The following is a 14997-nucleotide window of genomic DNA, read 5'->3' as shown; positions in this document are numbered from 1 at the left end:
TTTAAACAAAGAAAATAAACAGGAGTCGATCAAATTGTGAATTGTCAGACATTTAATTACATTTCATTATGATAAAAGAAATTTTGATGTTATGAAAATACAAAAGCGACATCATTAAAAAAACAACATGACATACAATTAATATCATGTATGCAGAATAATGTAAAACTATTTCCCTTTAATATCAGAACATTTTAAAATTTTAATAAACAAGTTATTATTAATTATATGTATGTTAATTAAGTCAATTAGTTGCTTGGATTTCAAAACGTTCTGCTGTTTTTCATTGCGATCAAATTCCGCTCAGCAGCAATCTTCACTCTGTTGACAAACCATTATTTTGCAGATCTTGATTATTTATAAAATATTAATATTGTTTCATCTCAAATTAACTAGATATTACTGCATGCAGAGCTTTCAGTATTTATTAAATCATTTGTTTTATCTCCGACCAATAAAAGATTAATAGCTTCTGTAATATTGTGACAACATGATAATGTCCATCCCTATAAATATATGGATCAGGAAAAAAAACTTTGAGCTAACTACAAATTAATGAATATAGATAAACAACCATAAATCTTCTGTTTGACAAAAATACATCAACGTCTCCATAGTTTTAACGAGGAAATTTCATTTACACATGCCATGCCGACATTTCTCATATTAAAGTCCAACAAAACTACAGTAGTACATTGATTGGATGGCCATTCCCCGCCACTTGCAGACAAACTTTTGGCATAAAAATCTGAATTTAATCCGATTAATTGACGGCTTAATAGGAAAACTGTGTAGTAATCTTTATGTTCATAGTTTCACCTGGGGTCCAATATTCTCGGAACAATGATAGCTCTCATTCACCGTGCCATATTGTGACATTTATACGACATTATGACATTTGCCGGACACAAGGGATTCATTATAAACATATGCTACATTTTTTATTGTTTGTTATACAATTACAAATGGATTGAATTAATGTAAATTAAAAATGAATGGAATTAAGGTGATGATTTTCAAGTGCTTTTCATTGATTTTTTTTTGTACCTGATCAAGAAATGCTTATTTTGTCATTGCATAGAAGTTCATGTTATTTCTATTTAATATGCAAGAATAAGAATCAAACACCGGCTATCTTTCTAGTAACCGATAAGGGGAAACTCGGCAGAGCCTCATTACTGCCACATACAGTTCTTTACATACCTTCGAGCTAGATACAATAAAGTATTCTGGTCTGTACCAGTATCCAGTTTAATTAGATCCTATTTTAAGATCTATAGAACTCTTTCCTTTTATTAAAACCACACTCTGGTGGCATACATAATTCATTCCCCCTATAATAACATTATATATGATAAAATATTCAAGGTCTTACCTTGTGACAAGAAAGAAATAAGCAGAATACATCTGTGAAATATTTGGCACATCTTTAAACATAAGATTTGATCACTGGGCAAGTGTTATATATGTTCAGTCACTCTGAAAATATAAAAATATAAATAATATTAAAATTTCAAATCGTAAATGCACTTGTCCATCTTTAAATCTGGACAAAAAAATTCTGACATCATTTTCAAGGAACTTTTCCAAACAGGTACAGTCTGAATAAAACCCAGTGCAGACCAGGATCTGTGGCAGCTGGGATGTTGCCGGCTGATCTTGATCTGCACAGGTCAATAAGCTTCACTTGCAGCCAGCCAAAGTTAATTGTTTAGCAAAAAAGTACATGAATGTTAAACATCACAAGAATGAAGACCTCTCATGTATACATCATTTGACTTCACAAAGGCAAATATAAAAAAAAAGCAATGTAGATATAACTTCACTTGTTTTTTTCTTCTTCTTCTAATTTTACACTGATATTAAAGCTACAGGCCTCAAGACGAGTCAAAATATTTCAATAAAATCAAACTTGAGAAAATGTATCAAGATTTAGGAAAAGTAAAGATTTAAGATTCAAGTAATAATTTACATGACTTGTTATGGGTGATTAATTCAGCATCCAAAACTTTATTTCTACTATGTTACTAATGCAGTAAGGGCTTTTTTGAATAGTTTGACTTTTTTTGGTTATTAAGGTGAGATGCAAGTTGCTACTGATAATGTGTAAATTGCTTCTATTTGATATACTTCACAATATTTTTCATGAAAATTAGCATGAATCTGGAGCCGTGCTGCTTCAACATATATCTTAGATCATCTGACTCCATAAACAACAGAAAATTCAATATCACAAAGATTACAGATTTTACAGATGACAATCTATAACTTAAATTGCATAATCATGACTTTCACTTATTGACAAATATCACAAACAGAGAAATATACTCATACATTATGCACCATGCATGTATTACCAACGCTGGAAGTCATAAATAATAAACATAAAGACATATAGACATAATGACTTGCAATAAATAAAGTACATTATGTCTTATAAGTACAAAATCTACAACTTATTTGATAATGAAATTCAACTCATCTAAGCTAAAGAAATAAATCAAAGCCAATTTAGTCAAATGAGTACATACAAATGAGACAAAAGTCTTTTAAACTGGAAAAATGCTGTTAAATTGATCTCCTTAATGGTACTGTATCAATTTTCTACTCCAAAGATTTTTATTTTAGTTTTATTTTAACCAGTGTATCTGTATTAACATCAAAAGATTGATTTATAACTCTTTAATTTGGTCTTAAAATTATTTATAATTCTTTTCTTAAATTTAGTAATGAAAGTACCCATAAATAATTCACATTTCATGCAATATCTAGAGCCCTGATAAATTTTGTTGGTAAATAAATCAATGAATATGTGAATAAACAAAATTTCATTAAAATACTGACTCAATGAAAGACTCAGTGAAAGTTTTTTAATTGCCATTAATGCAATATTTATTCAAACTAATTTGAAATAGTAAAATTTGACTTGAACTTCCATGTTTTGGGTTGCTCTATGTTTATTCAACATAATATTTCGTATAAACCTTGCCTATTTCACATCAATATTGACTCTTTTGTATACACATTGCTTATTTTATATAAACATTGCTTTTTTCATATAAAAATTGCTTATTTCATACAAACATTGCTTATTTCATACAAACATTGCTTATTTCATACAAACATTGCTTACTTCATATAAACATTGCTTTTAGCTTATGTCATATAAACTTGCTTATTTCATATAAACATTGCTTCTATCATATAAACATTGCTTATTTCATATAAACATTGCTTATTTCATATAAACATTGCTTATTTCATAAAAACATTGCTTATTTCATACACACATGGCTTCTATCATATAAACATTGCTTATTTCATATAAACATTGCTTATTTCATATAAACATTGCTTATTTCATATAAACATTGCTTATTTCATACACAAATTGCTTCTATCATATAAACATTGCTTATTTCATATAAACATTGCTTATTACATACACACATTGCTTCTATCATATAAACATTGCTTATTTCATATAAACATTGCTTATTTCACATAAATATTGCTTATTTCATATAAACATTGCTTCTTTCATATAAACATTGCTTCTATCATATAAACATTACTTATTTATATAAACATAGCTTATTTCATATAAACATGCTTATTTTACATAAACATTGCTTCTTTCATATAAACATTCCTTATTTCATATAAACATGCTTATTTCACATAAACATTGCTTCTTTCATATAAACATTCCTTATTTCATATAAACATTGCTTATTTCACATAAAAATTACTTTTTTCATATAAACATTGCTTTTTTTACATCAACATTGCTTCTTTCATATGAATTAAAAATTGCTTCTTTTACATAAATATTGTTTTTTCCACGTAAACATTGTCTATTTCATATAAACCTTCAACTTGCTTAATATTCTTATTTAGTCAATGATACTAATATATCAAAGCATTGCTAATGCCCCGGTCACATATTCACGGATAATGCCAAGGAAGAGCTACGGTCTAATTGTTCACGGATTACTACGGAAATGTGAAATTCCGTAGTCCGCTACGGTTCCAGGACGGACACACAACGGTATGAGTACGGATTTCGACGGATTTACCACCAAAAGCCCCGGGAGAGACACAGATTGTTACGGACCGACACGGTTTGATACGGAGCGACACGAATCAGGACGGACGCACTACGGATACACTACGGTCTGCTACGGTATAAGCACGGGTTAGTACGAATAAGTACGGTCTGATACGGAGAAGAACGAATTGGTACGGTTAAGAACGAATTGCCACGGATCTATACGAACCTATTATATCCGTCCACAATATTTGTCGCATGCTAAATGTCTCACAAGAAAAGAACACTTAGAAAACGAATTGCAGAGTTCAATGATTTTGGCGGAAAGGATTCGGCCTCATCGCGTCCGACCCCCGAGACATATCAGGTCCGATTATATTTCTTGAAGGACGCCGGATCCTCAACAAGTTCGGCCATGAGAGCCTCATACTAAACATGAAGGGGTCTTCGTAAAAGCCCATCTCTAATCAAACATCCCCTCTGTCTTCTCTTACCTGATTAGATATGGACTAGTAATCATTAATGAAAAATGTTGATCAATACTGCTTCTCTTTTGATTTTAAAATGTGCTGCTCATTTACAATTACATTAATTATCGTGAATGTTTATGTTTTAAGAATATGTAAAATGCTTGTTAATTAATCTTAGTATCACTCAAGGGCCAGCGTCCGAGGCTTATGAGAAACTTCGTTTTGATGCTTGTTAATTAATCTTAGTATCACTCAAGGGCCAGCGTCCGAGGCTTATGAGAAACTTCGTTTATGTACATATTTACTCCAATTTCACAATTCAATGTTTTGTAAAATATGTAACATTTAAATGTTATTATATTACTTATGCATTGTTGTACGATATTAACATATTTTTTTACCTCTATGCATGTCATCAAGCAGCTCAACCACTGCCTCGATCCGTATTCTGAGCCATATCATTTATTGAATGTTCACACAAATATCTGTTTTTAACAAGCAGGAAAAAATGCATGATAATTAATTTATCCGTACTAAACAGTGGTGGACCTTACCATTCCGTACCGTTTCGTGATGCAACGCAATAAACCGTAAAAGACCGTGCTAATCCTTGCCTCTCCGTAGTACAGCGTATTACGATCGTGGCTTTCCGTGATAATGCCGTATTAATCCGTATTAAAACCGTAGCTTATACGTAGGGTAACCGTACAAATACGTAGTTCTCCGTACCAAACCGTGGACAAGTTGGGGCCTACGAATCAGTACGGACTAGAACGGTTTTCGTACGGACCAGTACGTATCAGTACGGTTTAATACGGACTAATAGGGTTTACGCTACGGTTGATTTTTCCGTAGCAAATTTTTGTGCATGTTCAAAAATTGTCAAGGATTGCTACGGATATACAAGGACTACTACGATTGATCACGGTTACAATACGGAGAGCTACAGACCAGTACGAGTAACTACGGACGATGCCGGAATTAATCCGTGGCTCTTCCGTAGGCGTTTTCCGTGAATATGTGACCGGGGTATAATTTCATATTAACATGTATCTCACATTGCCTATGTCACAAAAAGGATGAAAGTAAATTTATTTCTTATAATGTTAAATAAATGCTGAAAATGATGTTGAAAATTGTGGGTACAACTCTTTTTTTTCTTTATATGAATCATCACATTTGCAAAGATGATAAAGTTTGGAAAGCACAGATATATTCAATAATAATGCATTATAATTTTAATTTAACTATTTAACTATATAAGTAAGTTTTTAATCTTTAATTCTCAAAACTTTAATATAAAAAAAAATGTGAAAAAATAGAAATTACATTTTCGTAAATGTTGACGAATTTATAAATGACACACAGTATGCGTTTGCTTCATAACTCTTGTAAAATTCAACAAAATTAAGTTGCGTATTTTATTTCTCATAACAACAGACTAGCTAACATTAAACAAACCCAGGAAAGTCACTTAATGCTTCAAAATTTCAGACAAAGTCTCCAAACAGACACCAATCTACAGATAAACACAAATAAAAAATATTGATCATGTTAATTTATTACACCATTTTTTATTTTCAGGGAGAGAATTAGAATAGCGTGAATCATTACAAAAAGACATATGAAGTCATAATGTTTGGCTGTGAAACTTGTCTGGAACGGTTATAAAAGCGTGTCTGGATAGAGCGAGTTATGTTAATCAAAGAGCCATGCATTATTTATTTTGGCTACTAAAACACCTATTGCTTTTAAAGTAACGCAAAGACGTTAGTCTGTAACCCCAACATTACATAGAACATTGTTCCAATCATCTGACAGTTATAGTACATCAACCTAAAACAATGTCACGATAACTCACATCTTCTCGATAAAATAATGAGAAAAAAGTGTCGCTTTTGTTATGTAATAAATATATTACAGTCAATAAGAAACCTTTCTGGATGTATCTTAGCAATAACATCACGGTTGTCAATCAGTCAAAGACCAAAAGACCAGACAGTTTTAATTTTTTTTTTTTTTTTTTTTGGCATGTGTGGGGGGGGGGGGGGGGGGATAATAGTACAGTAGGACAGTCACCATGACTTCTCTATGATTAAACAAAACTTACGAACGGTGGAGGGAAGTTCAAATTTGATCTGGATTTTATTGACAGCAAACTCCTGAAGGGCTCACACAGAGGGTACCTATCAGGAGTTATAAAATTCAGATTATATGACGCCTCTCCAGATAATTAAACGGGGTGGAGAAATATCCTCAGTTCTCCTTCCTCCCATTATTTGGAGCATTGAAATGCTAGCATGATAGTGGTCTCACATAAAAGATTATCTAGTCTCTGTTGGTATTTGATCCTACAGAGCTAAGGGTCAACAGATTCAAAGTCATGGACATTATCAGCCATGGATTAGCTTCGGCATCACATGATGATGATCACTGATCATAAGTTCACTGAATTATTGCAGTGTTGAAAGAAATAACATTCATTAGAACTTTGTGCATCTACTTATTTAAACATGAATTTGTGTATTAATATAGCCATGACTACATGCTAACAGATTTCCTGTGGATATGTTATAATTGAACAATGTTCCGTATAATGCAAACTGTAATTTGAATTTGAATTATAAATCAAGTTCACCGATCCGGAGAGAGGATTATACAATCCCATAGTTTTACGCTCCATATGTGGGCTGAAGCTTTAAAAGGGAACAGGAAATGGAAAAGCCATTGAAATTCAGCCGCTGTCACATGTTGTCTTTTAATGTTCATTTCCACGTCTTGTACCAGTCGCACAATTTACATGCATTAACGCATTTCGCATGCAATATTACAATGTAAGCACTCAGTGTAAAAGACAAGTCTCGTTATTCGGTGAAATACGACAGCATTTGGCGACATTGATGGAATTGAATATCTTTAATGATGTCAAAACCGTTTTTAAGTCAGAGACAGTTTGCTCCATTCTACGCAGTTTTTTTACGAACATTTGGCACAAAGTTTAATATCTGTTGCATCAAAGGGGTTAACAATTTTATGGCAAGGACAATAGAATTTACTGCAAGGACAATAGTAGTTACCTGAGTTATAAAATTAATGACAAATACAATAACTAGGGTAATTAATTGTTTGAAGTATTATAGGAAAAAAGGAATTTTTTATGAATCGACCAGCATAATCAATATCGTTATTATCATCCATCTTCTCTTAGAGAATAATAATTCATGTAATAAATCGTGACAAAACCCACATTTTACTTTATTGATTATTCATAATTCTAATGTTCCAGTTACTTTTCATTAATGGTGTGGGGATAGGCCTGATTCATTATTCATACACCCCTGCCAGTTTTACCTGCTTAGTAAGGCCTGAAAATGCTGGACTTGTTACTAATTTGCCTGGTAGATGGTACAATAAAATCAATAATATAGTCTTATAATTCTCTATAAACTGTGTTGCTTTAACAGCACTGGAAACACCTGTGACTTAATATAACAAAGGGACATGTATGTCGATATTGAGTACAAAAAACATGTTTTCTTAAAAAAAATCAAATTTGGCATCAATTAGCAAATCTTTTAGCCACAAAAATCTCAAAAAATGTTTCCGTTTTGAATGTGACATTACCAAAATCTGCATGCAAAAGTGCTTTTTCATATACCTACATTTTGGGAGAAAAACTTGACAACACTTCCCTTAGTATACAAAACAATCTATTTTTCTCTTGTCTAAAATAAAGTAGCTCATCACATCTAAAACAAAGTAGTTCATCACATAGACTTACAGTATTTCATCTTACATTAGGAATACAAACTGTAAATGCTAATATATTAGAAATACAATCACATCTTGCAGGAAATGCCTTATTTCCAAATGTCCCCTTCAGGTTTCTTCTCAAACATTTTGCTTTGTATAACAATGCCTCTTTAATATGAATAAAATACTTTCAGCCCACCTTCATTTGAACACATTTTGCTATGGTTACCAACTTTCTCTGATACAGAAATTACACAAAATACCTTTTCAAAACTAAACTGGGTGGAATTAATATTTCGTAATGCAGCTGGCATTCAAACCACTGTATTTGTAAAGGCTTTTATATTTTTCAAAATCCATGGCATTTATAATGTTTAAACTAGGACAGAATATATAATTCTTATTCTGTCCCGGTTTTAAACAAAAATCGAAGTACTATAATTCTATTGAAATATCATACTATAAACAGAGAGCTCTGTAATACCTAACCTGAGACTGACCATTATTTGTTATATACGGACAGATATAAGATGTATCACAAACAAGGAGATATTTGTCTTAGATGAAATACAAACAAATATCTGATACTGTCACTAGCTGTACAAGCAATATTTCATACTTAATAATCTTAAATAAACAGTATCATTCTACTTATATATCCCTTATATTGTGAAAGTATTTAAGGGGTAAAGATGTTACTAAGGGACGGGGAGGGGGGGGGGGAAGGAAGGGGTATGAGGATGACCTGGATCCTTGCAGTGACTTTATAATAAATTAAAATACACTTTATAATAGTCTGAGTAATTCTAAATGACATAATTTTATTGCAAAATGACCAAAACATGATATCATTTAATTATACAAAGCCTTTTCTTTGCTTTTCTGAATAAAAAATCAACAACAAAACAAAGAAATTACAAAACCTGTGTGTTGAATTATTTTAAAAAAATCATGCAACCATTTATTTAAGTTCATATCATTTTTTAATTGTTATATATTTTTTTTATCTAAATACCTTTAATAAATTAACAGAATTGTTAAATACATGTCCACACCTGTAAGGGTGTTATTGGTACAACCTTTGGCTCAGTGGTCTTAGAGCACACAGTGTATATATTATGTTAGCAGGTGACTGCCAGTTCAAATCCCACTCAGAGCAGGATTTTGTCCTATAAATTTTGGTGACTCTGACTTGAAAGTTTATACATGTACAGAGGTGGTAAAATAATATCAAGACTATAGTTATGTAGGTGAATAATTATAATAGTTATTGTTTTATTGCAGTCACTCATCTTTAATTAATACCCATTTAATGTAAATGACAGGATGCAGATCACTATTTGATGAGTTTGTAACAAAAATAATAGCTTAAAGGCACATTAAGTATCAGAAATGAATAATTGTTTAAAGGGAAAACACATGTTTTATACTGATTTATAATGGATTTAAAGCTTGTTTCATAATTTAGTATCACTTGAATTAATTGTTGGGCTGAATTTGAAATAATTTGTCGTTAAAATAGCAAAATGTAAACAAAGTGGCATTTGACTTCCATTTCAAAATACTATTAATCACTATAACTGTACTTATTGCCAAAATGTAAAAAAGCTAAGGATGTTTTATCTGTATAGCTAGTTAGTATATTTTTTTTGGAAACTGTAATAATTGGACACACAAAAAAAGGTTTTGAGGAATTTTTTTTTTTTAGCTTAATGGGCCTTTAAACAAATATATGAGGCAAACTCACTTCTAATGATTATTAACTGTAATACTCACTGTGGTAATAAAAGTATGACCATTATATAATACTAAATAAAATAATTATCAAATTGATTATTTATATAATATAAAAACAAATATAACTTGTGGTAAACAACACTTAATATATCCTTAAAAAACATTAAGCATTTGATCAAAAGAATACGATTTGTAAAATTTTATGACTTTATTAATTTAATAATAATAATATACTGTTTTGTTCTACAAAGAAAGTATAATAATTGACAAGTATGACAAAGACACCAACATAAAATCTTACCGTATAAAGGTTGTAAACAGCAGTCCCACTTTTACTTTAAATACATCCTTTTTAACTAAGATTAACTAGTTAATGATAAATCATTTGTAATTTCCACGATTTCCAATCAGAACAATATATCTATCACTCATTTGTCGTAATCAGTTTTTACACTGTGCCGATGTTATCACGAGAAAAGAACCAACGCCCATTTCAGTGCTATAGACTGGTTAACTTATAGATATATATATACAATATCGTCAATATTTGGTACGGAAGCTGCCTTAGCTTTAATGAATGTGAAAGTCAGTGTATATGATACACGCAAGTATTGATTAAATCGTGTACAGGTAACACAGGTGTGTCATCACTTATTGTAGCAGACGTCAACAGTTATTGTTAGCAGACGACACTGTCAACTCACTCTCTTTTGTGACAGCAGCTGGCGATATTGAAATAAGGCTATTTAGCATTAAAGATTTTCAATGCATTTAGCATTAAAGATTTTTGGCGAGAACTTTTTTGGCTATTTAAAGGCAATATTTATTGATGATATTTTAAAAAAAATAAAATAGTAAATAAAAATTTCTTTTTGTTTTATGAGTTTCTTTTGGATGACATGATTTTATATATATGTATATAAAACCCATACAGGTAATACGTATTATAATTAACTGAAGAAGAATAAAAACTTTTTTTCCAAAATATTATTAATAAAATACTTTTTTACATAAATTATGGATAAAAGATAAAAATACATGTGATATGAATAGTAAATATATTTGATATAAATAATGATAATTTATCATGTTTATATTTTCTTAAAGTAAAAATGAATGTGAAAATTATAGAAATAGAAGTTTTTAAAAGTGATACCAAATTCTGTATAATCAATAAACAGTCAAAATTCTGATCAAAGTTTTATATGAATAAATATGGTATGTACAGTTATAATTTTTGGTTATCTTTCTTTTAAATGATTTGTAGAGGTCATGACTTATAAATGGCAAAAATAACACAAATATCTTTAGTTGCGTCCAAAAATACATTGTCACCACCAAACGTTTCACTTCTTTAAGTGCTTGCACATGTTACAGAACGACTTCATAAGCAGGTTTTATACATTATACTAAATTAACTGTTTTATCGGTAGCAAACAACTCAGTTCCACACTGGAACCCTTTTTTCACTTTTCAAAATCTCAAAACATTACATATGTTTTAGACCAGTCAGCTGTCATCCTTTCCAACCCACTGAGGAAATGAATTTACATATAAGTCTTGGACTTGTTTTCAAATCCTCTTCCGAATTTAATTAAGTTAAAATTTCTTTAGCACTGTATATCTTTAACTTATATCATCAGTCTTTCATGTATTTTATCATACAATGTATTCTGTTTGTAATGTATATTTATGTTTTGTAAATTCTGGAAATAAATATGGTTTAAACTAAATGGCAAAAAAAAAAAAAAAAAAAAGTTTCTTTTTCTCAAATCTTTAAACAAAGAAATAAAAAAATGTCCAATTTTGTTCAGAGATATGCATTTTAGAATCCTTTCCACTTCAAAACATAGCTTGCCAATGAGATTTGTTCAGAATTTAAATCTTTAAAGGACAGTGACACATTTAGCAAGAGACAGAATTTACAATCTCAACAAAAACTACAAAAATCGATGAAACTAAATAACCAAATTTTTTCTCAAAAACACAGGAAACATAAACAATATTATCTCCAACTCTTCTAATCCAAAAAGTAAACAAACATCACAAAACAAAACTCACCAAAACACCTATTGTAGTGTAAACTTACCGGAAAAAAAAAACAACATTTCACTTAATTTAAATTAAATGGTGATGGATATCAAAGAAATCGCACATTTCTCTGTTGCGAAGATATAATTGAGCCGTGTCACGACAAAACCAACATAATGGGTTTGCGACCAGCATGGATCCAGACCAGCCTGCGCATCCGCGCAGTCTGATCAGGATCCATGCTGTTCGCTATCAGTTTCTTTACTTGTTATAGGGTCTGTAAGCGAACAGCATGGATCCTGATCAGACTGCATGGATGCGCAGGCTGGTCTGGATCCATGCTGGTCGCAAAGCCATTATGTTGGTTTTGTCGTGACACGGCTCATATAGTGAAATTTCATGATAGATTCATAAGATTGTATCATTGACTAATGTATTCACTCTCCACTTAACATTGTGTTTGCTAAACCCTTATTCGGACAAACAAACACATGCAAGGAAATCGATCAATTTCTGAAGTCAAAGTTTGTTATCAAAACTGAATAAATAATGCGAGTAAACAAATTCAAGCAAACAGGGCAAGGAGACAAAAATTGGAGGGAAATAAAAATGTCAAAGACACATTATTATACATTAAACAGACTTCTGACGCAGTACTATTGTTTCCTTATTTGTTCCTGTTGGATTGAAAAGTGAGAAGAAATATAGAGATACATTTGGTCAGTTTTCATACACAATTTGAAAGGGTTTTTTTTTTCAAGGGGGATTACTCAAAAGCCTATTCAGATATTTTTTTCAAGGGGGATTACTCAAAAGACTATTTAGATTTTTTTTCAAGAGGGATAACTGTTTGAACAGTTTATTGAAAATGCTGGGCCTCTTAGAGGCATCAGTCACATATACAATAATATACATATAATATGAAATATCATAAAAGCTCGATAAGTGTTTTCAAGGGGGATCAAAATTATGTCCCTTTGTATCAATCAAGTATTCTTTTTTATTTCTAGGAATACTTATCTGTTAGATACAACCCTAAATATCTTAAATGGACTTCAAAATATGTGCAGACTGAATAGTGAACAGTGCAGACCATGATCAGATGGCAAGGATAAGCATTTCAATCATGGTCCCCACTGCTAACTTATCAGTCAATATCTACTTTGGAGTTCATTTAAAATATTTAGCAGTGTAGGTACTGACTGAAAAGTAAACAGTGCAGACCATGATCAAAATTGGCAAGGATATGCTGGCTTATCTTGGTCTGCACTGGTCACATGACTAGAATCTACTGCCGTCTGCAGGCTAAAAGTTTATGTTAAAATATTTATAAAATATAATATTATATATATCATTATTGAAACTAAAAAATAAATTATGTATGAAGTATAAATCAAAAAGTAAAATGTTATTTGACAGGAATATAATTGTTTTCATTAACTAATTAAAAAATATATCGTATTTTTCGTTTCTTCCAAAATCTTAAAGTTGTGAAAGTTAATATTCTTTTTTAAAAATGGTTATATAAACATGCACTACCTCTTTATATTCAAAATCACTTAATTCATAATCAAGTCTCACTTTGGTATGTATGTAATTCATAATTAAAATTTAATTTTATTAATTCTTGAATGAAAATAAACAGAAAACATATCGACTTACTCAAATAGTTAAAACTATTTATTTCCATTTTAGTTTTGTCTTAATGAATAGCATTACACCTTTACATGTTTATTCATTCTACTGACCCACAGACATAGATATTCTAACAATGCGCCAAAACATTTTAAGTTTAACATTAAGCCCCCATCTTTTATTTGTTTACAATTTCAAAGTGTTTTCAAACAGACTGCCACAATGATTAGTCATGTGTTAAAATATACAAATTAAATTGTTAAACAATTTTTTGTCACCGTGAATGATAGTTTATCAGATACGAAGTTAGCAATAAACAATACGTCTTTTGACAAAGTTACTTCATCCAAGGGGCACGTCGGCCAATATGGCAGTTTGTAAATTATTAAATATTCAAAGGTTTCGTGATTAAAGTGGATAATCTCATCAAGAGCCGAGTGATGATAGATCGTTGGACGTTTGACACAGGAGTATCATATCGCCGACAGATCGGCACTTTGCATGCAATGTATCGTGGGTAATTGTTGAATTGTTGAATAGGAGGGCTTATCTCTCATAACCACTACGGATAATTAAATACAGTAATTAATTAAGAATGTATACCATAATAGCAATGACCAGCGTTAATTAATGACAGTTATAAATTAAATATACCACAGTGAAAGTCATTTCGTAATTCAAAATATTATGGTTAACATATTTATATATATTCAACAGTTCTGTTCAAACATTTAATAAAAAAATCAATTTAAAAATAAACCTTGAAAAATAAGATTTTAAACTAGAATTCCAGTTAAAAAAACTACTTTACCTGATTATCATACTTCATTCATACATATTTTGCGGTGTTTTTTTATAAGCAACATGCCTCCAGATTATAACGCTAAATTTAATAAAAAATTTCATAAATGTATTTTGAAGAAAAATATTGTGAAATGAACAAGGAAAGTACTTAACACATTGTCAGTTGCACTAACAATCAATGTAAATTGCCAAAACGAGGTCAAAATATACAAAAATGGCCCTTACTACATTAGTCACGCAGCAGAAACATGGCGATGAATAATTAATCGCACAGAGCATGTAAATTATTACTTGAATCATGAATCTTACACTTCGCTTAAAATCTTAGTGCATTTTCCTCAAGTTTGATTTTCTTGAAATACTTTGGCTCATCTGGAGACATGCAGCTTTAAGATATGGTATATATTGGCTCGGGATCTCAATGGATTGTAATATAATACTATATAGTAGACTTTCTGTATGGCATTTTATGACAAATAACGACTTAAGATCACATCGTATATACTTTCTGAGGCC

The 14997-nt window shown here is 30.8% G+C and overlaps 1 protein-coding gene across 6 annotated transcripts in view; it reads right to left on the bottom strand.

The window, feature by feature from the left end:
• The window catches only part of LOC132719881 (cadherin-23-like), a 79171-nt gene that overhangs the window by 49639 nt on the left and 14535 nt on the right, over positions 1–14997 (bottom strand). For 5 of the 6 annotated variants that reach the window (XR_009624278.1, XR_009624279.1, XM_060703833.1 and 2 more), the window contains exon 2: positions 1376–1479. Coding sequence is in view for 4 of the 6 variants with exons in the window: in XM_060703833.1 (XP_060559816.1) it covers positions 1376–1427 (52 nt within the window). In the remaining 2 variants the exon portion in view is untranslated. Of the gene's footprint in view, positions 1–1375; positions 1480–10312; positions 10731–14997 lie in introns of those variants that run through there. The other variant, XM_060703832.1, reaches the window with a different exon arrangement.

This window comes from Ruditapes philippinarum, unplaced genomic scaffold (genome assembly GCF_026571515.1).
Source record: "Ruditapes philippinarum isolate M1 unplaced genomic scaffold, ASM2657151v2 ctg148_1_1_1_1, whole genome shotgun sequence".
Taxonomy (NCBI): Eukaryota; Metazoa; Mollusca; class Bivalvia; order Venerida; family Veneridae; genus Ruditapes; species Ruditapes philippinarum.
The sequence above is the reverse complement of the archived record's forward strand: the minus strand, read 5'-3'. Positions and strand labels throughout refer to the sequence as shown.